Raw genomic sequence first — 22953 nt, forward strand, 5'->3', positions numbered from 1 at the left:
TGCATATCAGAGACCCCGGGGGGGGCGCCTGGGTGACTCAGTCATTAAGCATCTGCCTTCCGGTAGGGCCATGATTCCAGTATGCTGAGATCGAGCTCCCCATTTGGGCTCCTTGCTCAGCGGGAAGCCTGCTTCTCCCTCTCCCACTCCCCCTGCTTGTGTTCCCTCTCTCACTGTGTCTCTTTCTGCCAAATAAATAAAATCTTTAAAAAAAAAAAAAAAGACCCAATTGCTCTTGGGAGAACAATTCTTGAAGGATACCCATCCTTCAAGAGTGAAACCTGACAGATAGAAACTCTCTTTTCAGGGGGAAAAAAAAAATTCTTTTTCAGTTCAGACCTGGGCTAACAGATGAAGAATTTGTTAGTTTTAAAGGTAGCTCAGGGTGCCTGGGTGGCTCAGTTGGTTGGGCAACTGCCTTTGGCTCAGGTCATGATCCTGGAGTCCTGGGATTGAGTCCCACATCGCGCTCTCTGCTTGCCAGGGAGTCTGTTTCTCCCACTGACCTTTCTCCTCTCATACTCTCTCTCTCATTGTCTCTCTCTCTCAAATAAACAAATAAAATATATATATATATATATATATATAAAAATAAAGGTAGCTCATGGGGTGCCTGGGTGGCTCAGTGGGTTAAAACCTCTGCCTTCGGCTCAGGTCATGGTCTCAGGGTCCTGGGATCGAGCCCCGCATCGGGCTCTCTGCTCAGCGGGGAGCCTGCTTCCTCCTCTCCCTCTGCCTGCCTCTCTGCCTACTTGTGATCTCTCTCTCTGTCAAATAAATAAATAAATAAAAGTAGCTCCTATGGCCTGGGAATAAACTGAGCCCGATTCCCTAAGCTGTTCTCTTCCATGGGCTTCTCAATCCACTGGTATATTGAATTCAGCTGTGTGTGTTGTACATGTCTGGTAATTTATTGTTAATAGGTATGAAAGTATTAGAGTTTGACATCTTATTTACTTAACCAAATGAGACAGATTGAAGGTTAAGCCCATGATGTTTCTCATTGGGCCAGTCCTTGTGCTTTTCTTTTTCTTTTTTTCAGATTTTATTTATTTATTAGAGAGCAAGAAAGAGAGAGCACAAGCAAGGTGGGGGGCAGAGAGAGAGAGAGAGAAGCAGACTCCCCGCTGAGCAGGGAGTCCAAGGACCTGAGATCATGACCTTAGCTGATGGCAGACACTTAGCTGACTGAGCCATCCAGTGACCCCAGGCCAGCCCCTGTTCTAACAACTCTAAAACACCCTCTTGAGTAGGAGAGAAGAAAAAAACAAGAGACAGTCCATTGAATCTGCCATTGTTCATAGCAACCTATCTTACACGTGAATTGTAAGTAATTGTGAAAGTTATAAATTATTACTTTTTTTAAAGTTTTATTTAAGTAATCTTTACACCCAATATGGGGCTGGAATGTACGACCCCAAGATCAAGAGTTGCACGCTCAGGGCACCTGGATAGCTCAGTCAGTTAAGCCTCTGCCTTTGGCTCAGGTCATGATCCCAGGGTTTCGGGATCGAGGCCCACATTGGGCCCCCTGCTCAGCGGAAAGCCTGCTTCTCCCTCTCCCTCTGCTGCTCCCCCTTCTTGTGCTCTCTCTCAAATGAATGAGTAAAATCTTAAAAAAAAAAAAAAAAAGAGAGAGAGAGAGGGAGAGAGTTGTGGGTTCTTCCAACTGAGTCATTTAGGCATCCTGAAAAATATATAAATATATATAATATATAATAATTATATTATATTATTTTATATTATATTATATTATAAATAATAAATATATTATAAATTTTATTAGTACTTGTCATCTTAGCAGTCATTCTGGTGGTTCATCAAAAGGTAGACTTTTTAAAATGAGATTGTGCTCTGCAAGGGCATAATATCCATTGTATGTGTTACAGTGGGGGAAAATATTGGGAAATATTAGCCTGGAACAGATCTTCATAAACCCTTATAAAGGCTTTCCTAGCCCTAAACCTATGTGTTCATCAGAACAAATCTGAGGGGCACCTGGGTGGCTCAGTTGGTTAAGCGACCACCTTAGGCTCAGGTCATGATCCTGGAGTCCCAGGATAGAGTCCCACATCAGGCTCTCTGCTCAGTGGGGAGTTTGCTTCTCCCTCATACTCTCTCCCCTCTCATGCTCTCTCTCTCTCTCTCAAAAAAAAAATAAATACAATCTTAAAAAAAAGAAGTAACTAATTTGAAAGTGACACTCCTATGCAAACTGGCTTAAGCAAAAATGGGAATCTGTTGACTTTTACAACTGAAGGGCCAAGGGTTAGAGCTAACTTTGAGTGTGGCTGGAATCAGAGGTCAACGTTCTCCATCTCTCACTTCTGCCCTCCTTAATATTGATTTTGTTCGCAGGCCACATGGTGGCAAGATGGCTGCCAACAGCTCCCTTGAAGACATGCTGAAATTCGCTGTGATTGATCTACCCTTGAATTATTTAATCACTGTTACTACCAGGATACCACATGCTGATTGCCTTGGACCTGGGTCACATGCTCTGCCTCTGGATGGGGGTTTGTGAAGGTCCAATTGGACCACATGGGTATAGTATGGAGGAGAGAGAAAACCCTTTCAAACTAAAATGGGCCTGTTACAGACAATGGATGCTAGAAAGGCAATCAACAAATATCCAATCCACCCCAAGTGACCATCTTGAAAATGCCCAGAAGGAACCAGGTAGTAGAAAATGTCTGGCTAAGGGCCAGCCTAGCCCCAACAGTGGAAAAATAAAACCCATGACTTCCTGAAAAAATAGATGATTTTATGACAAGGTGTCACCTGTGGTAAGAATTCACTCCTAATCCAAGAAGCCCAGGGCAAAGTCTTTCATTCTCTTTGCTAGAAGACTTCTCAGAAAGCGAGGGTCGGAATGCCCCTTCGTCCACGCTTCATCTGAATGACTGGTCTTGCAACATTATTTCCCCATCATCCTTTAGCAAGGGCTCACCTTTGTTCCTTTTTTTCAGCCATGTTTTGCTTGACCACAGGTTTCCCTCTTGTGCTAAAGGAAACATCTAGGGGCACCTGGGTAGTTTAGTCGACTAAGGGTCTGACTCTTGATCTCAGCTCAGGTCTTGATCTCAGGGTTTTGAGTTCAAACTCCCACATTAGGCTCCATGTGGAGCCTATTAAAAAAAAAACAAAAGGAAATGTCTAGCTTTCTTTCTTTCTTTCTTTCTTTCTTTCTTTCTTTCTCTGACTCTTTGATAGTATAATTTAGGAATGCATTCTGTAGTATAATAGAAAAGCCCACTGCATTGGTTTAAACTGATGGGGGCTGGGGAAGAGCAGGGAATTTTCACAATAGAAAGGCTTGGAAGGGAGGCAGTCAAGAACGGATATGGTAACTCAATAATGCTATCAGGAACACAGGCTTTTTATACATTTCCAATCCCAAATCCTTGGCATAGGTACCCTCATGGTCTGGCTAGACCCTCACGGTTGAAGATGGTTTGTGTTCATGTTCCAGTCAGAAAAAAGAAAGGTCAAGGTTTTTGTTTTTTTTTAACGAGAAGCCTTGTCTTTTTATTGGAGAAGTATCAAATGATGAATTTCTAAAAGAATAAAAGCATGGCTCTTATCTCATAAAATAAACAAGTGTCAAATATTCTATTTCACTTATTAATTAATAAGGAAATCAGTAAGATGCTGAAACCAATTCAAAGGAGAATTCTCGAAAACATTCACACATAGGCAATCATACACACACGCACAGGCAATTGGGAATGCTACAGTGAATTTACAGAGGGATGGAAAACTAGTCAACAGAGAAATGATCAATGCAGCTCTACCAGACAGAATTCATTTGCATTTCTCTGGACAAGAGCCAATTGCATTTCTCAGTTTTCCACAATTTACAAAATTATAAAATAGCTCAAGGATAGTGAAAGATGGAGATGACATCAAAGAGGGCTAGGACACCATATATTTGTCCATTTAGAAAGCTGGCACAATGTTTCCCAACAGAAGGGATGCCCCCCCTCACTGTCTGCCTATATCTCATGCACCAGGGCTGTGTCACATAGTCACCTTCGTTGCAAGGGAGGCTGGGAAATCAAGCGTCTAGCTGGACACACGGCTCGCTCAAGCGAAGCAGGATTCTGTTAGTAAGGAAGTCTGCCTCACCTATATATCCACTTGATGTAAGTGCATGAGATTATTTCATAATTTTTAGCACATGTGAGTATGAAGATGAATTCAGCGGACGTCTGTTGTTTTGATACTTTGACATCATTCCCCTCCTGTTCAGAGAACCTCGTATTTCCTTTGGGCTGTACCTGTCTCCACCCTCTAAACCCAGCTCCAAAGGTGGACCCTTGACTCCGGGCTTCTTCAGTTACGGGAATGGATTTAGGACTGGATGCAGCTGGAGGCAGGCCAATTAGATTCAATCTTTGAGCTTTCACAGGAACGAAAGCGTGATTTACGGTAGAAAATAGTAATATTTGGGGTGTCTGGGAGGCTCATTTGTTAAACCTCTGCCCCTTCAGCTCAGGTCATGATCTCAGGGTCCTGGGATCAAGCCCACATCAGGCTCCCCGCTCAGCAGGAAGCCTGCTTCTCTCTCTCCCAATACCCCTGTTTATGTTCCAGCTCTTGCTGTCTCTCTGTCCAAAAAAAAAAAAAAAAAAAAAGTAAAATTTAAGTCTAAAAGATGTTTAGTCAATTTCCTGACAATGCTTGGTGCACAAATGGATTCCTATATTCTTTGTCATGACTCCACTGCTCCTCAAAGAGTCTGTGGCTTCTGGGTAAGAAACCTCTGGGAAGTTTATTTAGTATGTGGCTCCTGCTTTTAGAACTTGAGAGCTGATAGGCTGTAGTATATGCTAGGAAGTTCAAGTCTAGGTTTGAATGCCAGTGGTGTTCAGGTACAGTCTGCCCAGAAAATAACCCCATCTAAGTATTTAAGCGGGGGGGGGTTTCATTCGGGGGGTTAGTTACGTGGGGAATAAAGAGTTGAAAAGATATGGGGCGCCTGGATGGCTCAGTGGGTTTAAGCCTCTGCCTTTGGCTCAGGTCGTGATCCTGGGGTCCTGGAATCAAGCCCCACATTGGGCTCTCTGCTCGGTGGGGGCCCTGCATCTCCCTCCCCCACCACCTGCCTCTCTGCCTACTTGTGATCTCTCTATCAAATTAAAAAAAAATCTAAAAAAAAAAAAATAAAACAGTTGAAAAGAGGGGCGCCTGGGTGGCTCAGCGGGTTGAGGCCTCTGCCTTCAGCTCAGGTCATGATCTCAGGGTCCTGGGATAGAGCCCCGCATCGGGCTCTCTGCTCGGCAGGGAGCCTGCTTCCTCCTCTCTCTCTGCCTGCCTCTGCCTGCTTGTGGTCTCTGTCTGTCGAATAAATAAAGTCTTTAAAAAAAAAAAAAACAGTTGAAAAGATAAACAGAGGTGGTTGAAGCAATTCAGAGACTAGTGGCAGCAAGAAGCCAACAGTCACACTGCCAGGCTACAGATTAGATCCAGGAGGAAATTATGGTACAGGTGCCCAGGGTCAGGGATCTCCTAACAATACAGCGGGTTAACCAGTGAAGTCAGGGATGCTGTTCACAGGGGTGGGGTGGGAGGGCTGGGAAGGTGACTGTTTCTATTGCTGCCTCCTGTTGGCTGAACCCAGCTGGAAACTCAGGAACAAGAAAGCCAGGGAATGTAGTCTCTGGGGGTCCAGTACCCCCTTCTTTACCAAGCAGAACAGGAAAAGGGTGAGGAAGGGAACTGCAGCCATTGAGTCTACTACACAGGACTGGCCACTTAGCCACATCTCATCACATCTAAGATGCCATTGATTATGGGACGCCATTATTTTATGCAACCCTAAGAAAGAAAAGAGCTGCCAGTTAAACCATGACACAACGCTAAAACTTCATCCATTGCAATGTGTCTTGGTATAAGATATTAAAATGTGGAAAAATACGCATCTTAAGATCAATAAAATATGCTATTAGCTGTGTGATTTTTTTAAAAAGATTTTATTTATTTATTTGACAGACCGAGATCACAAGTAGGCAGAGAGGCAGGCAGAGAGAGAGGAAGGGAAGCAGGCTCCCCGCTGAGCAGAAAGCCCGATGCGGGGCTCGATCCCATCACCCTGGGATCCTGGGATCACGACCTGAGCTGTAGGCAGAGGCTTTAACTCACTGAGCCACCCAGGCGCCCCTAGCTGTGTGATTTTAAGCACATGTCAACTTAATTCATTCCACCTTTGAGCTACAATTTTACCATCTGGAAACTGAAGACAATACCTAGGGGGGTTATTGTAAGGATCAAATCAGCTATCACTTTAAAGACTATTTAGTTTAACAAGAGTAGACATTTGTCTCTTGTTCACTGTATCCCCAGTGCCTAGCACAGTGCTTGGCACATAATAGGAACACAAGATAATTTTGTGGAGTGAATCCCCTGGACTCTATATTCCTAAATGAGCAGGTTGTTGGCACATAGTGGCAGCTGGGTGTCAGTAAATGGAAGTTGTTATTGGAACAGAAAGCTATTATTATTGGACTCAACCACGTTTGGGAATAAGATCTTCTTTCACTAAATAGAATTGACTCTTCTATGGGGGAATGGAGAGACTCCTCTTTTAAGAAAGATGTCAGAGTGGAGGCCACAGTCTCTGGTGGAAAAGATTATGCCAGATGGCTTTGTGCACACGAAGTAAATCTTGAGCAGAAAATTCAAGGGTGGTGTTGGTGGTGGCAAAAGAAATTGGCAGGGAAGGAAGCAAAGAGGTGGAGGACAAAACAAAATACAAAAGAACGACCTCCACCAGCTACGAAGCACGTTTGGGTCATCATTTTCCTAACCCTCAGAGATCTGCAAGCACTGTCATGTTGTTCCCATCTCACAAATGGGACTCAGGCGGAGCACGGTGAGGAAGGGATTTTCCCGAAGGAAAACAACCGGATGGAAGCAGAGCTGAGACGCCCCCCGCCCCGCGTGTGGTTCTGTCTACCCGGCTTCTGGCTGCTGAAAGCCGGAGACCCGAGAGATTAATTCCAATCTGCAACCCATGTAAGAATAGGTAAATACGAGGAAGGCGATGAAAACAGCTGTTAGGGTGGCGAGATTATGGGCGATGAGAACAATTTAAGGAGCGCTGACATGATCTTCTCCAGAATAATTCAGTCAGGGCAGGGAGAGGTGTTGAAACCAAACGCCTTTTCCAGCTGCCATCTCCCCGCGGAGGAGTGACTTATCCAACAGGCTGGAGGTTAGTCAGGACTCCAGGATGCACCCCAGACGCGGGGCAACATTCCCCAGCTCATTAATAGGGAGTCACTGATGACTACGGCGCACGTCCCCACTGCCATCCGCGCCCGCTTCCACGCGCCGCACGCCGACCGCCCATTCTCTCCGCGGGTAACGAGCACCGCCTACTGGCTGTCAGCCGGCCGGAGGCTTGGCCCCGCCCTCGAACGAAACGCGCATGCTCCTCAAGTCCCCTCCGCCTCCGCCTCCAGGCTTCTCGCGACAGCCGCCCAGCGGCGGCCTGAATCTCGCGATAAAGGCTTATTGTCTCGCGGGACCGCGGCTGGCAGACGGGCTTTCAGGCGGCCCTGGCCGGGGAAGAGGAGTTGCATGTGTCGCTTCAGCTGGCGGTAGTGGCGGGAGCGGAGGCGGCGGGGGTTGTGCGACCGCCCGGGTAACGACCCCTTGTGCCTTTCCCTCTTCCGAGAAGCTCGTAGAGAGCGTGGGGGAAGCCGAGGTGCTGCCCGGCGGAAGGGGGCCGGGCCGGGCGTCTCCACACCCCCGCCCACATGGGCCCCTCTGGTGTCCCCGGGATTGCCCCTTTGCCTCAGATCTTCCCCCAAGCCCTGGCCGCCCTTGTCGCCCCAGTGCTCTTACATTCTGCCCCTTGCTGATTCTTCTGGCCCCATTTTCTCTCTTCAGGTTCTGGTCTCCCCGCCCCCTCCCACTCCCATCCCCTTCCCTGATTTCTGTGTCCCTCCCTTGGCGTTGAGCTGCCCCCACACCCTGTACCCAGGGCACCTCTAGTCACCTACCCCTTCTTCGTAGCCCTTTCAAGCCTCTTTTACTCCAGCTGCTTTGTGGCCTTTTTTTGCTGCAGTTTGCATCCCTCCCAGATCACCCCTAGACCTTTTGTCCCGTCACTACAGATCATCCTCCCCATCCTATTATCCCGTTGCTTCCTCTTTCCACTAGTGCCCTCCCCACCCACCCACCCCCACCCCAATTCTTCACGGTCTTTTTGCTGCTGTCACTTGCTTCCCTGTAGACCTGTGGAGCTGGTAGTGGTGTGCCCAGAATTGCTTATATTTTATGAATCCTAATGCAGCTTGTATCCTTCACTTAAGAACAGAATCGAAACAGATTTAGGGGTGAGGTATTGCTAGTGCGAGGGCGTGGGTCTTGGTCCAAAATAGTGAAAATGTGTTATTTTCCTTGCTTACAGGTTTGTGAGATGGCTGCTGATATTTCTGAATCCGGTGGGCATGATTGCAAAGGAGACCCGAGGGGCAATACCAAGTTAGATGCAGACTACCCACTTCGAGTCCTTTACTGTGGAGGCAAGTGTTACAAAGCAGAAAATGGCTCTTTTTTGCTCACTTTATTTGTATGCATTGTGATAGTAGTATCCCATTTGATCCTGTTAATCCTCTTATCTGTCTTTGTTATTGGGGAAATCCTCACTTGGGGGCTGGAGGGGTGTTGGTGAAGAGGAGGCGTGGGTTAACTTGTTTTCCCCCTGATGTGTATGACTTGTGTCTTGCTACTTGGCCTGGAGAAGCTTATAGTCCAGTTGGAATAGAGATTTGGAAATAGATGATTTCAGGCTAATGTTACTTGCTAGCCTGGCTGTTAGAGTAGGAGTTCTTGGAAGATACTGAGTCGGAAGGGATGACAAGGACTGGATGAGGACGTGGGGAAGAGCATCCCAGATGAAGTGAACAGCTATGCAGGAAAGGACTTGATTCACATCTGCGGAGAAGTGAGCAGCTTTGGGTTAGTATAGTGTGGATATAGGATAGGGAGGGTGTCAGTGAGGAATGGAAGATGATGAGGTTGGAAGAGTGGGTCATAGGACGGTCTTGGGAGTCTTCTTGGTTTCATTACTAATATATCTATTAGATTGAATCTAGATTCTTTTTTTCTTAGAGTGTTTTCCCTCATTTTCTTTCTTTCTTTTTTTTTTTTTTTAAGATTTTATTTATTTACCTGACAGAGACACAGCGAGAGAGGGAACACAAGCAGAGGGAGAGGGAGAGGGAGAAGCAGGTCTCCCGCCAAGCAGAGAGCCTGATGCGGGCCCGATCCCAGGACCCTGAGATCACGACCCGAGTTGAAGGCAGAGGCTCAACCCACTAACCACCCAGGCTCCCCATTTCCCTCATTTTCAATGCAGAAATATTTGTGAATTGGAAATGGTCCTAATTTTATTAGCATTTTGCAAAGTTTCAGAAAAATCTGAAGATACAGGGTAGCAGAGGGGGCAAGGAAATACTAATTTTTCTCAGGAAATATTTTTGACCACTTACTTGGTGCCTCACAGTGTTTTAGGTGCCAGGGACTGAGTAGTGATTGGATAAGTCAGGAAAGGCGCTTGTGTTTGGAGACTTTACATTTTGTAAGTATAATAGAGACATCATCTGGAGTTTAGTTTACTAAGGAAGGAGAGGGGATATTAAAAAATGTTGTCGGGGCGCCTGGGTGGCTCAGTGGGTTAAAGCCGCTGCCTTCGGCTCGGGTCATGATCCCAGGGTCCTGGGATCGAGCCCCGCATCGGGCTCTCTGCTCAGCAGGGAGCCTGCTTCCTCCCTTCTCTCTCTGCCTGCCTCTCTGCCTACTTGTGATATGTCTGTCAAATAAATAAATAAAATATTTTAAAAAAAAGTACAAAAAAAGTGTTGTCAACTTGATATTTATCGGAGATCTTCGAGAGTAAAAATTATAAAATACCTCAGTGAGAATAAGGCAGGGAAACTTTTTATAGGGTTGATTGAGTTTTGTTATGATACTAGTCTTATTTGGTCATCTTGTTTGCCTTTGGAGTCGCAGACTAGTGTCTGCATCCTGACTCCAGCATTACCAGCTATGTGACCTTGGGCAAGTTACCTGATTGAGTTAAGGATTAAAGGTGTGTTTCTTAAGGTCTGTACAATGAAAATAATGATTATGTCCTAAGGTGATTTGTGTAAGGCTTCTGATACAGCAACTAACACAAGAACATAGTACAATAAGTTTTATTATTAGAGAACTGTACTAGTTTAGTATGGTTTATTTATCTTTGTCAGATGGTAGTTAAGAGCTATTGTTTTTTGTACTCTATTTCATCTAATCTAAGACTCCATGTTTTACAAGATTCACCATTATTTTATGTTCCACTAAGAAAGAAAATTGTCAAATTGACATGCCATAATTATAAAATAAATCCCTATAAAAATTTAGCATTGATGAAATATGGTATATGAAAACCTTCTTGTTAAATTGCTTATGTGACTGCTAAGGTGGCTTTTGAACAACTGTGCAAAATACGCAAAGCACCCCTGTGATAATTTGTGTTGACCAGAGGTCCCTAACCTTTTCGAGAAGGGTTTATTTTCATTTCCCTCCCTAGTTTGTATTGATGTCCCAGGCACTAAGCTGGGGACAAGGTTACTTCCTCAAGGAGTTTGTGGTCTAGTTGTAGGAGAAGCATTGAGTATTAAATGCTAAATTAAACAGTACTGAGTGTAACTATGAATTAGGAGTTGAGGAAGAGCAGGGATCTTTGTTCAGAGGGAAGTAGGGAAATTTCCAAGGAAATGAGAAGCCTTAGATACAGGATGGAGTTTGCAAGGAAAGGTGAAGGAATTCACAAGAACAGTATGGTGGTAAGATGTAATATAGTGTCTTCAGGAGAGAGGGAAAAGAAAGGGCTGATTGTAACAGTGCTGGTTGGAGTAGAGTGAGAAACAGGTAGGTAGGATGGTGTCCTTTCTGGGGAGACATTTTGTCTTCAGGATTGTGACTTCAGACTCAATCTGAACTTGAATCCTGCCCCAGCCAGTTACTTACTTGTGTGACCTCAGCCAGTTCCCTCATCTGTTAAAGAGCCTACTTCAGAAGGCTATAAGGAAGAATGAATAATACACCCAAAGGCTCCACCTTCTAACGCCATCACATTGGATTATAGGATTTCAACATAGTAATTTTGAGGGGACACAAACATTCAGACCGTAGCAGGAAGTTTCATGGCCGATGATGCCTTGTTCTTCATGTTGCATCACATCAGCAAGTACATAATGTCAGGGAATTGCACTATTAGTGATGCCAGGTTTGATGGTAACTGCTAGATCGGCATGTCGAAAAGGAGTGGTTTACAGAAAGGGAAATTGACTGACTTTATTTTATTATTTATTTATTTACTAAAGATTGTATTTATTTGAGAGAGAGAGAGAGCACACAAGCAGGGGGAACAGCAGCAGAGGGAAAGGAGAAGCAGGCTTCTTGCCGAGCAGGAAGCCCGATAAGGGACTTGATCCCAAGACCCTGAGATCGTGACTGGAGCCAAAGGCAGACACTTAACTGATTGCGCCACCTAGGTGTCCCAGGAATTTGACTTTAAAAGCAAGTAACATTAAATTAAAAAAAAAAAAAACAAGTAACAGGGGTGCCTGTGTGGCTCGGTCATTAAGTGTCTTTCTTCGGCTCCAGTCATGATCCCAGGGTCTTCGGATGGAGCTCTGCATCGGGCTCCCGGCTCGGCAGGAAGCCTGCTTCTCCCTCTCCTACTCCCCCTGCCTGTGTTCCCTCTCTTGCTATGTCTCTGTCAAATAAATAAATAAAATCTTAAAAAAAAAAAGTAAGTAACAGTGAACTGTCCAAATGTTTTCATTGTATTAGAATTTTGTTGAACTGAATATTCTTTGAAATGGCGTAGAAAGTTTTATAGCTTTAGTATTTGCTATAATGGTATTTAACCTGTAATTGTATCCTGAAAGTGTGGCTGAATATCTGTACCTACTGGTATTTTAACTTGAACTGTGAGGATTGTAGAGCTCTGGTTAATCAGGGCGAGCTTTGGTGGAAAGATCTCTACGCTCGAAATAAAAAGGTGCTGCCTGAATCTTTATAGCAGCAATGTCCACAATAGCCAAACTATGGAAGGAACGTAGATGTCCATCAACAGATGAATGGATAAAGAAGATGTGGGTGTGTGTGTGTGTGTGTGTGTGTGTACACACACACAATGGAGTACTATGCAGCTATCAAAAGAAACGAAATCTTGCCATTTGCCATGACGTGGATGGAACTAGAGGGTATTATGCTAAGCACAATAAGTCAATCAGAGAAGGACAGTTACCATATGATCTCTCTGATATGAGGAATTTGAGAGGCAGGGCTGGGGGCAGGGAGGTAGGGAGGGAAAAAATGAAACAAGATGGGATTGGGAGGGAGACAAGCCATAAGAGACTCTTATCTCTCGAAACAAATGGAGGGTTGCTGAGGAGTGGGAGGAGGGATAGGGTGGCGGGGGTTATGGATTGCGGGGAGGCTATGTGCTATGGTGAGTGCTGTGAAATGTGTAAGACTATTGATTCACAGACCTGTACCCTTGGGGCAAATAATACATTATATATTAATAGTAAAAAAAAATAGATAAATACATAGAAAACAACAACAACAAAAAGAAATAAAAAGGTGCTGAATTTCTTCTGCCAGGTACCTACCACCTTAGTCCTTGTCTGAGCTATTGAACCTTTTTTAGAGCTTCAGCTGTAAAAAAGTGATGGTGGGATGAGGAGAAGGCATACCACAGTCACGTGGCTGGCACACAGCTACACTATCTGTGTGTGTCATGTAATCTGATTTCATGGTTAAGGGCTTCAGAAACTGCCCAGGGTTCAAATCCTGTTCTACTAACCAAATGCAGCAGGTTACTTACCTATTGGTAATGCAGATGTGATTCTTACTTACAGGGTGGTGATGGTGACACATAATAACGCATGTAATGATAATTGCTGTGATGAGTAATGGTGTACCAGCCCTCTTCTCCGTCACAAATCTCAGGATATTGGGCACACTGAGCTATTCAATTCTTCACCTTAAAAATAAAAACAAAATGGTTGACCCAGTAACAATTCTGTTTAAAATTGGGAAACCTTTTGAGTTCTTCTAGTTCTTAGCCTGTGTAGCCTATACGAGGGCAAGATTGTACCCACGTTCCCTCTAGCTTTACAGTTGCATAATCTTATGTAGCACAATATGAAAAAGAAAAGGAAACGTGTATTGCAAAGAAATGGTAGCAAAAGTGCTACTGAAGTCTATGAATGTGTTAGTATGAGTAAAAACTGGTGGCTGTTTTGGTAAAACTATCGAAGGAAATAACCATTTCCTTTCAAGCTTTGTTGTATTGGGAATTGTTCTCAGCTTAACTTCAGACCCATTGAAGTGGTTAATGGTAAAACCTTAAGATATGCAGGATAGTATAGTTTGATGTTCCACCAACTGAGGGTTGTGGTCTTCTTTAGATTAAAAACAACAACAACAAAAATTAGAATATCTCTATGAACCATGTGGCTTTTACCTCAAAAAAAAAAAAGGGTGGTGTTTGAAAAGTGATACAGAATTATAGGAAAAAATAGAAATGAAGCATTTTGTCAAATTTAAAATAAAAGTTGGGATGAACCATGTGTGTTTATGTATTAAAATTTTCTAATCTTTTTTCTCTCCATTTCCCCAGTCTGTTCATTACCAACAGAGGTAAGTCCTTTTACAGTTCTTTTCTTTTTGTACCTTCTGCATTTGAGGTCATTGATTTTAGAGCTAGCCTGAGAACTTTATTTTTCATGTTCTGTCCACTTGATAGTTGAGTTTCAACTTTTTATAGAGAACTTTGGGTTAGAATAATTTTATGGTCTTACACATTGTTTTCTTTAGTCTTTGTATCATATGTGTACATCTTTTGTACTTGGCTGTACAGTTTGGACTTTTACTTGGAACTTACGAATAGTTACCTAAGAAAATGAGATTAGCCTTAAAGCCAAAATCTAATGTCTAAGCAGAGGAAAGCATAAGTTAAAATTATGTATAAGATTTTCTGTAAATAAGCTTCTAAGTCAGGATCTGTGGGCAAGTCACAAAAATAGTGAGACACCTGTGTGCCCAAAGCAAGAAGTGAACATGCTCGTTTTTTTCTGTTTGCTCCTTTTTCTAATGGCCCTTCTGTTTTGATTACTACTGTGAGGAGCTGCTTAATCCTTTTAAAATCCTAATTTCTTATGGGGCATTTCCTGGTGGAATACAGAATTCCTGTGGATAAAATGTAGGGTGGGAGTAGTTGGTTTTATCATTCTTAATATGGCAAATAATAGGGAATGACTTAATTAAGATGTACTGGTTGATTGAAAATGTTCTGTTGTGACTCAATTTGTTCTCCCCGCCCCCACTCCCCCAGTACTGTGAATATATGCCTGATGTTGCTAAATGTCGACAGTGGTTAGAGAAGAATTTTCCAAATGAGTTTGCAAAACTTACTGTAGGTATGAACATTTTTTTCTTTCATCTGAATGTTTGTATATCTGAAACAACTGCACATAAGGCATTGTTTTAAAGATGTGAAAGTGCTCCTATAGTAGCACTAAATTGTATAAATACAACTACAGAATTGTATTTATACCAATTAGCTTCAAAACCATTTTACGTTCTTGGGTTAAAATTCCTTATATAGAGTCATACATTGCTTCATGTGTCTTAACCTCTCTGACACAGTTTAGAATAACTTCTTACGAGAAGTTTAGAAGAAGGTTTAGGAGCAAATGTATTTTGACTCATTCATTTAACAAATTACTCCTTGTGAGCATACTCTATGTACACTTTGTTTTAGATGCTGAGGATAAAGCAGTAAACAAAAGATGTGCTCTTTGGAAATTATATTCAAAAAGGGGAGACTAAGTAAAATAAGAAATAAAATAAGTATGTTAAATAGCAATGAGCAGGGAATGGGGAAATAAGACTTATTGGGGAAAGAATTTGAAATTTTAGGTAGTGGCAGGAAAGATTTTGCTGAAAAGACTGCATTTGAACAAAGACCTAAAGGAAGTGAGGGAGTGAGTCATTTGGATATCTGGACGAATATTCCAGGTGTGGGGCAAGTGCAAAGTCCCTAAGGTAAAAGCTTACCTGTCATTCAGGAAACACCAAGGAAGCCTTTGTGCCTGGAGCTTATGGAGGGGGTGGGGAAGGGTCAGAGATGAAGTCAGAGAGCTGATGGAGGACCACACCTTAAAGGCCTAGTCTTGGCTTTTACTCAGAACGAGATGTGGAATTATCGGAGAGATTTGAACAGAAGAACGATAAGGTCTAACTTTTGTTTCAACAGCATCTCTTTTGGCCACTATGCTAAAGAATAGACTGAAGAGGGCACAGGCAATAAAGGGAGAGCAGATTAGAGGCTGCGGCCATAATCACGTCAGGAGACCACAGTGACCTGCTAGAATGGTAGCTAGTGGAGGCGGGGAATGTAGGCAGATTCTCGATGTGTGTTTTTTTTTTAAGATTTTATTTATTTATTTATTTGATAGAGATCACAAGTAGGCAGAGAGAGAGGGAGAGGCAGACTCCCTGCTGAGCAGAAAGCCCAATGCGGGCTCGATCCCAGGACCCTGGGATCATGATTGAGCCAAAGGCAGAGGCTTTAACCCACTGAGCCACCCAGGCGCCCCATCTCGATGTGTTTTGAAGGTAGAGCAGATGAGAGGCTGCGGCCATAATCACATCAGGAGACGTCGGTGACCTGCTAGAGTGGTAGCAGTGGAGGCGGGGAATGTAGGCAGATTCTCGATGTGTTTTGAAGGTAGAGCTGACAGGACTTTCTGATGTACTGCATGTGGGATGTGAGAAAAGGAGGCATCTAGGGTTTTGGCAACTAGAAGAATGGAGTTGCTGTTGCCAGAGGAAAGGAAGACTGCAGAGAGCAGATTCCTTAATTTTGTTAAAACTGTTGGCTTCTATTACAAGATTGGTGGAAATGAAGGCAGAAGCAGGAAGAAAGGAGAGCCTGGGCTGGAAACAGGCCTATTAGATGTCCCCAATGTTATTCCACTATTTTGCTGCTTTGTCAGATTGTTTGTAAGAGGCACAACTCCTGAAACTTCATAGAAGGTCTTTTTGGATAGTAGCTACGGTCGTTTCTTTGGTTGGATAAGAACCCTAAAGTTGGGTGTTAAAGTCTGTGTGGTCATGGTCAGCCCAGGTGTGACCTGCCTAGGATGTGTAAGACCCGAGGAAGGAGTTTTCTTAGGCCCAGACTTCTGTTACCTAGGTTAATACGTTTAGATGTAAACATGCCTGCAGAGTCTGAGTGTTTTGTGCTGCATTTTTGTGCTGAAAGGATCCTCATCTTCACATACCATCATGCACTTAATCATAATGACCAGAATTAGACCGGATAGGAATTTAGCAATGTAATCATTTGCTTTAGAAACAGCATGCTCAGTTGTTGGCAAGATGCCTTATTTGTGTATGAAGTTGCTCAGGGGTGATTTTTTTTTAAGGTTATTTTGAAGTATTGTTAATGCTTTTGGATTTCATTGTTAACATCTAGAAAATTCACCGAAACAAGAAGCTGGAATTACTGAGGGTCAAGGCACAGCAGGGGAAGAGGAAGAGAAGAAAAAGCAGAAGAGAGGTAAGGCCTAAATCCATGACTTCATTTATATAAACATACCTTCTCTCTGTCAGAGGAAATACATAATGAGGACAGTCCCAGAGCCAGTAATATCTCCCTGCTGCTGTAGTTCCATATGTGTACCCTGCAGAGCCACACAGAATCATATTCTCAGGATGACTGGATGTCATATGATTTGGGCTTTTACAGTAAATTGGACCTAAGAAAACATACTTGCTGTGTTCATATGCAAAAAGCAACCAGCCAACTTGTTTATGATGTGAAAACTTTGTTACCTTATTAAATACCTGTGTATTCTGTTTAGTTAGAGTTGAAGACATGGATAAAAGATTTTCTTCTCTCATGTTGTCTGCTTGGTAATTTTTTTTTTTTTTCCCCAAATACCTCTCTACCTGCTTCCAAAATGAATTCCTATACTCTGGATCCTGTCCCTGCCTGTTCCTTCTGCCTTAATTATTCTCCCCTATGACTATAATTAGCTTATAAATAAGGACTCTGCATCTTTCAAGAAAAATTCCCCCAAGAGCCCATTCTTTTCTTTTTTTTTTTTTTTTTAAAGATTTTATTTATTTATTTGACAGACAGAGATCACAAGTAGGCAGAGAGGCAGGCAGAGAGAGGAGGAAGCAGGCTCCCCACTGAGCAGAGAGCCCGATGCGGGGCTCGATCCCAGGTCCCTGGGATCATGACCTGAGCCGAAGGCAGAGGCTTCACCCACTGAGCCACCCAGGCGCCCCAAGAGCCCATTCTTATCCCTTGTCCTGCCCTTCTTAGCCAGACTTTTGTAGTAAGACTAGAGACTTACTGTCCTTGCTCTTTTGTACTTCATTGTTCATGCCTCATTCCACCCTAAGCTGACTGTCACACCACTGAAATGCCTCTCGTAGGGGTCATCTGTGGCTCAGTAATTGCCAAGAAATAAGAGCATTCGAGCACGCCCTTTGAAATGCCATATACTTCGTTGGTTTTTGCAACAGCCTTCTTTCTTCATCCTCCCTGTCGCTCGCTCACTCTTCCGTCTTCAGTGCAGGCTTCTCGTCTCCCTTCTGTCCCTAAGAAGTTGTATTTCCCAGGATCCTGTGCTCAGCCCTCTTACCTCCTCGTTCTGTAGTTTTTTTCCCTGAATGATTCTTTCACACCCCTAACTTCTGACACCACTCTACACGCTTGAAATTCCTAAATCTGTACCTCTAGTCCTGGCCTTATCTCTAGACTGCCAGTGTGTGTGGTCCCACAGGCACCTCAGATGCAGTATTTCCAAGAAAACCAAACTTACTAAGTCCCAAATCTATGTCTTTTGGTTAATGACAGCATACTTTATCCATTCATCTGAGCCAGAACCTGACACTTGCCTAGGATTCTCTTTCTTTGCTCCCTTTTTTTTTTTTTTTAAAGATTTTGTTTGTCAGAGAGAAAGAGATCACAAGCAGGGGGAGTCAGGCAGAGGTTGAAGCAGGCTCCCTGCTGAGCAAGGAGCGTGATTCTGGGCTAGATCCCAGACCCTGGGATCATGACCTGAACAGAAAGCAGCTGCTTAACTGACTGAACCACTCATGCCTCCCTTCTTTGCTCCTTTTAATCAGTTTTTTTTTTTTATAGTCATCTTCCTTAATTTATTGAGTACTAATTCCTTTCAGTGAGTTCTAAATTGTGTTATTTCTTCTCCTTAATCTGTCCTGTGCCTAGTCGACATTACCTTTACGACTGCTTTGTTAGAGTTTAATTTCCACCTAAACTAATGTAGGAACCTGCAATAGCTCTCTGCTGGCCTTAATTCTCAAAGGCTCACCCTCCATGCTATAGAGTGATCTCCTAAAACCTAAATCTTTTTTTTTTTTTTTCAACTCCTTCATTCATTCAGTGGCTTTTCTTCTGCCTCAATATAAAATCAAATAACAAAGCTTGACTTGCTGGTTCTTTAATGACTGGTAGTTAATTGTTCGCTTTTCTGGCTTTATCTCCTACATATCCATAAGCACCCTTCATCAAGACAATTGTAGTTCTCAAGTATAATGCCTTCTTATTTCTGTACTATTTTCTTCTCCTGGGATAGCCTTTCTTACTGTATCTCTCTAGCCCTTCTATAAGAACTTAGGTGCCATTTCTTCTGGGAAACCTTTTCTGTTCTCCAGAAGCTGAATAAGCCATTCTTCTGCAAAGCCGTGGTGGTGTGCAGTATTCATGGTTCCTGTTAAAGTATGTATCAGTTGTAGTAATTATTAAACTTTTTTTGTCTCTTTCACTAGACTGAGAGTCCCTGGAGGGCAGGGACTATGTTTTCCTCTGTTCATCTTTGTGTCCTCAGCCCTTGATGCAGTGCTTGGTACATATTACTTAATAAATATTTATTGAATGAATACTCATGCGTGTGTTTATTAGTTTTGTATTAGAAGAAGAAGAAATTAATATTTGGTACCTTTTGAAAATAAATAAGCTTAAGACGGTATTCTTTATGACCAAAACAATTGATGCGGAACTCTTTTTTTAATAAATAAAGGTGGAAGGGGTCAAATAAAGCAAAAAAAGAAGACTGTACCACAAAAAGTTACGATAGCCAAAATTCCTAGAGCAAAGAAGAAATATGTAACAAGAGTATGTGGCCTTGCAACTTTTGGTGAGTTCAAGTTTAAGTATGTTTAAAATGTGTGAACTATAGTCTCTGTTGCTCTCTGCCTCCCTCCCTCCCTCTCTCTGTCTCTGTCTTGCTCTTTCTGTCTCTTTTTTAATCTGGCATCATGAAAATTTTACAGGTCTATTTTTTGCTAAGGAGACACAAAATGAGATTTTGCATGTCTAAGTATAGCTTCAAAATCAGATTTTGAAGGAATTTAAAAATGTTTAGCAAAGGGATCTAGTTTAACTTTTTCCTTTACAGAGGACCTGCTTGAGCATATTTTATGTGGAATGAGGAGTGTTAGGTAGGATTCCTTTTGAAGCCTATCAGTCCTGCTCCTCTGTCCCTGCAGGTTGGGTGGCAAAAGGCTGCAGAATGGCTTGTGCCCTCTGGGAACAGTAGCAGAGGGTGAGGGAATGTGGATATCAGCAGAATGTCCTGCTTCAGAGCTCCTTCTGGAGGCCTTGAATGAACAGTGAAATTGTAAACCAAGGTCCCTTCCTGTGACAACACAATTGAAAAACGGTCATTAGATAATAGATTTGTTTCCCTGCTCTAACTGTTGCTCTTGTAAAAAAGGATAAACAGAAGAACTACATTGTACTTGGAAATGTATATGTTAAAGCTTGGAATTAATGTGTTCCTGGATTTATTTTGGTCTTACTATATGAGTTACGAATGGTATGAATAATGTTTTGTTTGTGTGTGTGTGTGTGAGTGATAGAATGCATCTTTTATTTTTTAAATTTTTCCTTCAATTAATTAACATATAGTGTATTATTAGTTTCAGAGGTAGAGTTCAGTGATTCATCAGTTGCATATAACAGCCAGTGCTCATTACATCGTGTCCCCTCCTTAATGCCCATCACCCGGTTACTCCATCCCCCCAAATAATGCTATTTTTATGTACCAAAGCTTTATTTGACCTTGAAAATACAAGTTGAATGGTTAAGAAGACCATTGCCTGTGGTAGTTTGTAATTATCATGAAAGGAATATAAAACCCGTTAAGGCAATCTGTTTTATGAAATTAAGATACAGATTAAATTTTAAAATGGGGGGGTGCCTGGGTGCCTCAGTTGGTTAAGTGTGTCTGCCTTCGGCTCAGGTCATGATCCGAGGGTCCTGGGATGGAGCCTCACACTGGGCTCCCTGCTCAGTGGAGAGCCTGCTTCCCCCTCTCCCTCTGCCTGCCGCTCTGCTTACTTGTGCTCTTCTATCTCTCTGTCAAATAAATAAGTAAAATCTTTTAAATTTCAAACTTGAAAAATACCTTTGGTATATAATTCTAATTATAGTCTTGTTATTTCTTTAAAATAACAGAAATTGATCTTAAAGAAGCACAAAGATTTTTTGCTCAAAAATTCTCCTGTGGTGCCTCAGTAACAGGAGAGGATGAAATCATCATTCAGGGAGACTTTACAGATGACATAATTGATGTCATTCAGGAAAAATGGCCAGAGGTGAGTAGGTAGAACATGTGCACCTGTGGATATAAGTTTTTAAAGCAAGTTGCTTATCTGATACCACAGTTCATGAGATGTGATTATTTGTGTTTTATAGGTGGATGATGATAGCATCGAAGATCTTGGAGAAGTAAAGAAGTGATTTTGAAAATTTGTCTCTATTTAATGATCTGAACTGAGAGTTGATATGGCCAAAGGGAGAGAGGCCTTTTAAAAATATATATATTTATCCTACAGTAAAACTGTAGATTACCCTCACCCTTGGCATTTTCACTGTTCTGTATAAGGCTGCTTCTTTTTTTTATTGCCAAAGTCTAATAAACAGGGGAGACTGTCATGCTGATGCATGAAATAGAATTTAGTCAAATAAAAATTTTTGGTCATTTGGTACTGACTTTTCTCTTTCTCTTATTAACTTTTTATTTTTGGAAAAACACTAGATTTTTTTGTGCAAAGCTTTTCTGTTTATTATCTTAAAATAATCATGATTTAGTGAAATCATGATTTAAAGCTGAATAATATTTTAAAGAATTTGAATTTTGGCTTCATCACCATTAATAACTGTCTCCTTGCTTCTTTGGTGTGATAGTTTGAGATGTTTGGGCATCTGATAGATTTGTGGTTGAATTTGCTTCATTGTTACCAACCAAGTCCACTTTGTGGTCACATTAACGTCATGTCGGTAGGAATTGTTCTGGAGATTATTTGGTAAAGTATATTAAAGCCTTAAAACCATCTGCAGTCTGACCCAGTAAGCCACTTAGTTGACATTATCCTAAAGATAGAATCATTCTTGCTTAAAACTGTGGGTGAGGGTGGTCATCGCAATGTTCCTCATAAATACAAAAAAATTGCAACTGATACAAATGAACAATTGGGAAATGGTTAAAGAATGATGGTGCACCGTATGGTAAAATATTATGCATACATTTTTAATATTTTCCAGAAATACTTTGGAAACCTGTTTGGTGACTTTAAGTGGAGGGGGCGGACCCCAAATTCATTTTATACGTTACTATTATGGTTGTTTTGAGTGGAAGGTCATTCAGAGATGCTGCCGAGTTCTTGTTCTGGCTATCAATTCTGGGAGTGAAATCCTGCTAGCCAGTTGAAAAGAATATACACCGATACTCAATATATATATGTGATCTGGGAAATAGCAATTGAAATGAGTCTTCCTCAGAAGAGAAACAGTGACAGTGGGTTTTAATGAATGCACTGAATGAATTTAAACTTTGTTTTTATAAAGGTCTTAAGTCAGGCTCTACAAATTAAAACCCCTGGTATTTTAAATCACTATAAACACCTTTAAGAAATTTAGAACCCATTGTTTATTGCCATGCAAATTACAACCTTGAATGAATGAGTGGTTTTTTAAATAATTAAAATCTTAGGAAAAAATGTGTAATAAAGATGCAAATTAAGAAAACGAAATTCTGCATTAACTGTGAATTTTACTAAATAGCAGGAGTATCTGATGAAGCAAATTTATCCATCAGGACCATTTGGTATGTGTTGTGTATGTATTCTGTTGGTGCTGGAAGATGTCTGTGCCTGTATCAACCATGTGACTTCATGTAAAGATTCTCAATGTTCACAGTTCTTGGCAAATGCAGTTTTAATCCATATAATGCCAGCAGTGGATGTTACTGCAGGATAATGGAGGATTAAAATTGTCCTTGTGTATAACACGTGTGAATCTTTTTCTTCGACCTGAAATTTAAAATGGAACGTTAGTTTAATCCCTGATTAAAATGTGCTAAATTCAAGGATTGACTTTAATTCATACATTATCTTTATGTATGTATTATGTAAGTGTTTTTGCAGTCTAGTATTTTTAGCAAAAAGAGTACAAACCTTTAAACAGCCTTATGTCATAATTGTAAGCGATTTGCCGCAGTTAAGCTGGCAACTTAAATGCAAACCCAGCTTTGATATGCAGTATTTTCTCTTAAAAAAAAATAGATACTGACAAGTGATTTTACATTCCATTTTAGTTACTACATAGAAGCCTCAGTAAATCAGCTGTTGCTTAAGATAAAATACATGAGGGGCACCTGGGTGGCTCAGTGGGTTAAGCCTCTGCCTTTGGCTCAGGTCATGATCCCAGGGTCCTGGGATTGAGCCCCGAATGGGGCTCTCTGCTCGGCAGGGAGCCTGCTTCCCCCACCCTTTCTCTCTGCCTACTTGTGATCTCTGTCAAATAAATAAATAAAATCTCTTTTAAAAAAAAAAAAG

General features: G+C 42.0%; 1 protein-coding gene across 2 annotated transcripts; it reads left to right on the forward strand.

Annotated features, from left to right (window-relative positions):
- The first annotated feature begins 7479 nt into the window (after nucleotides 1-7479).
- On the forward strand, nucleotides 7480-21105 carry DENR (density regulated re-initiation and release factor). 2 transcript variants are annotated; one of them, XM_080821815.1, is made up of 8 exons: nucleotides 7480-7604; nucleotides 8420-8534; nucleotides 13691-13710; nucleotides 14405-14489; nucleotides 16553-16636; nucleotides 19134-19250; nucleotides 20573-20712; nucleotides 20813-21105. In XM_080821815.1, the coding sequence occupies exons 2-8, from the start codon at nucleotides 8429-8431 to the stop codon at nucleotides 20855-20857; spliced, it is 597 nt and encodes a 198-aa protein (XP_080677941.1). In that variant the 5' UTR covers nucleotides 7480-7604; nucleotides 8420-8428; the 3' UTR covers nucleotides 20858-21105. The 2 variants fall into 2 exon arrangements, with proteins under 2 accessions (XP_080677941.1, XP_080677940.1); XM_080821814.1 differs by having other exon boundaries at nucleotides 7527-7648.
- The last annotated feature ends 1848 nt before the right edge of the window (nucleotides 21106-22953 follow it).

Source organism: Martes martes, assembly GCF_963455335.1.
Source record: "Martes martes genome assembly, chromosome: 13".
NCBI classification, from domain to species: domain Eukaryota; kingdom Metazoa; phylum Chordata; class Mammalia; order Carnivora; family Mustelidae; genus Martes; species Martes martes.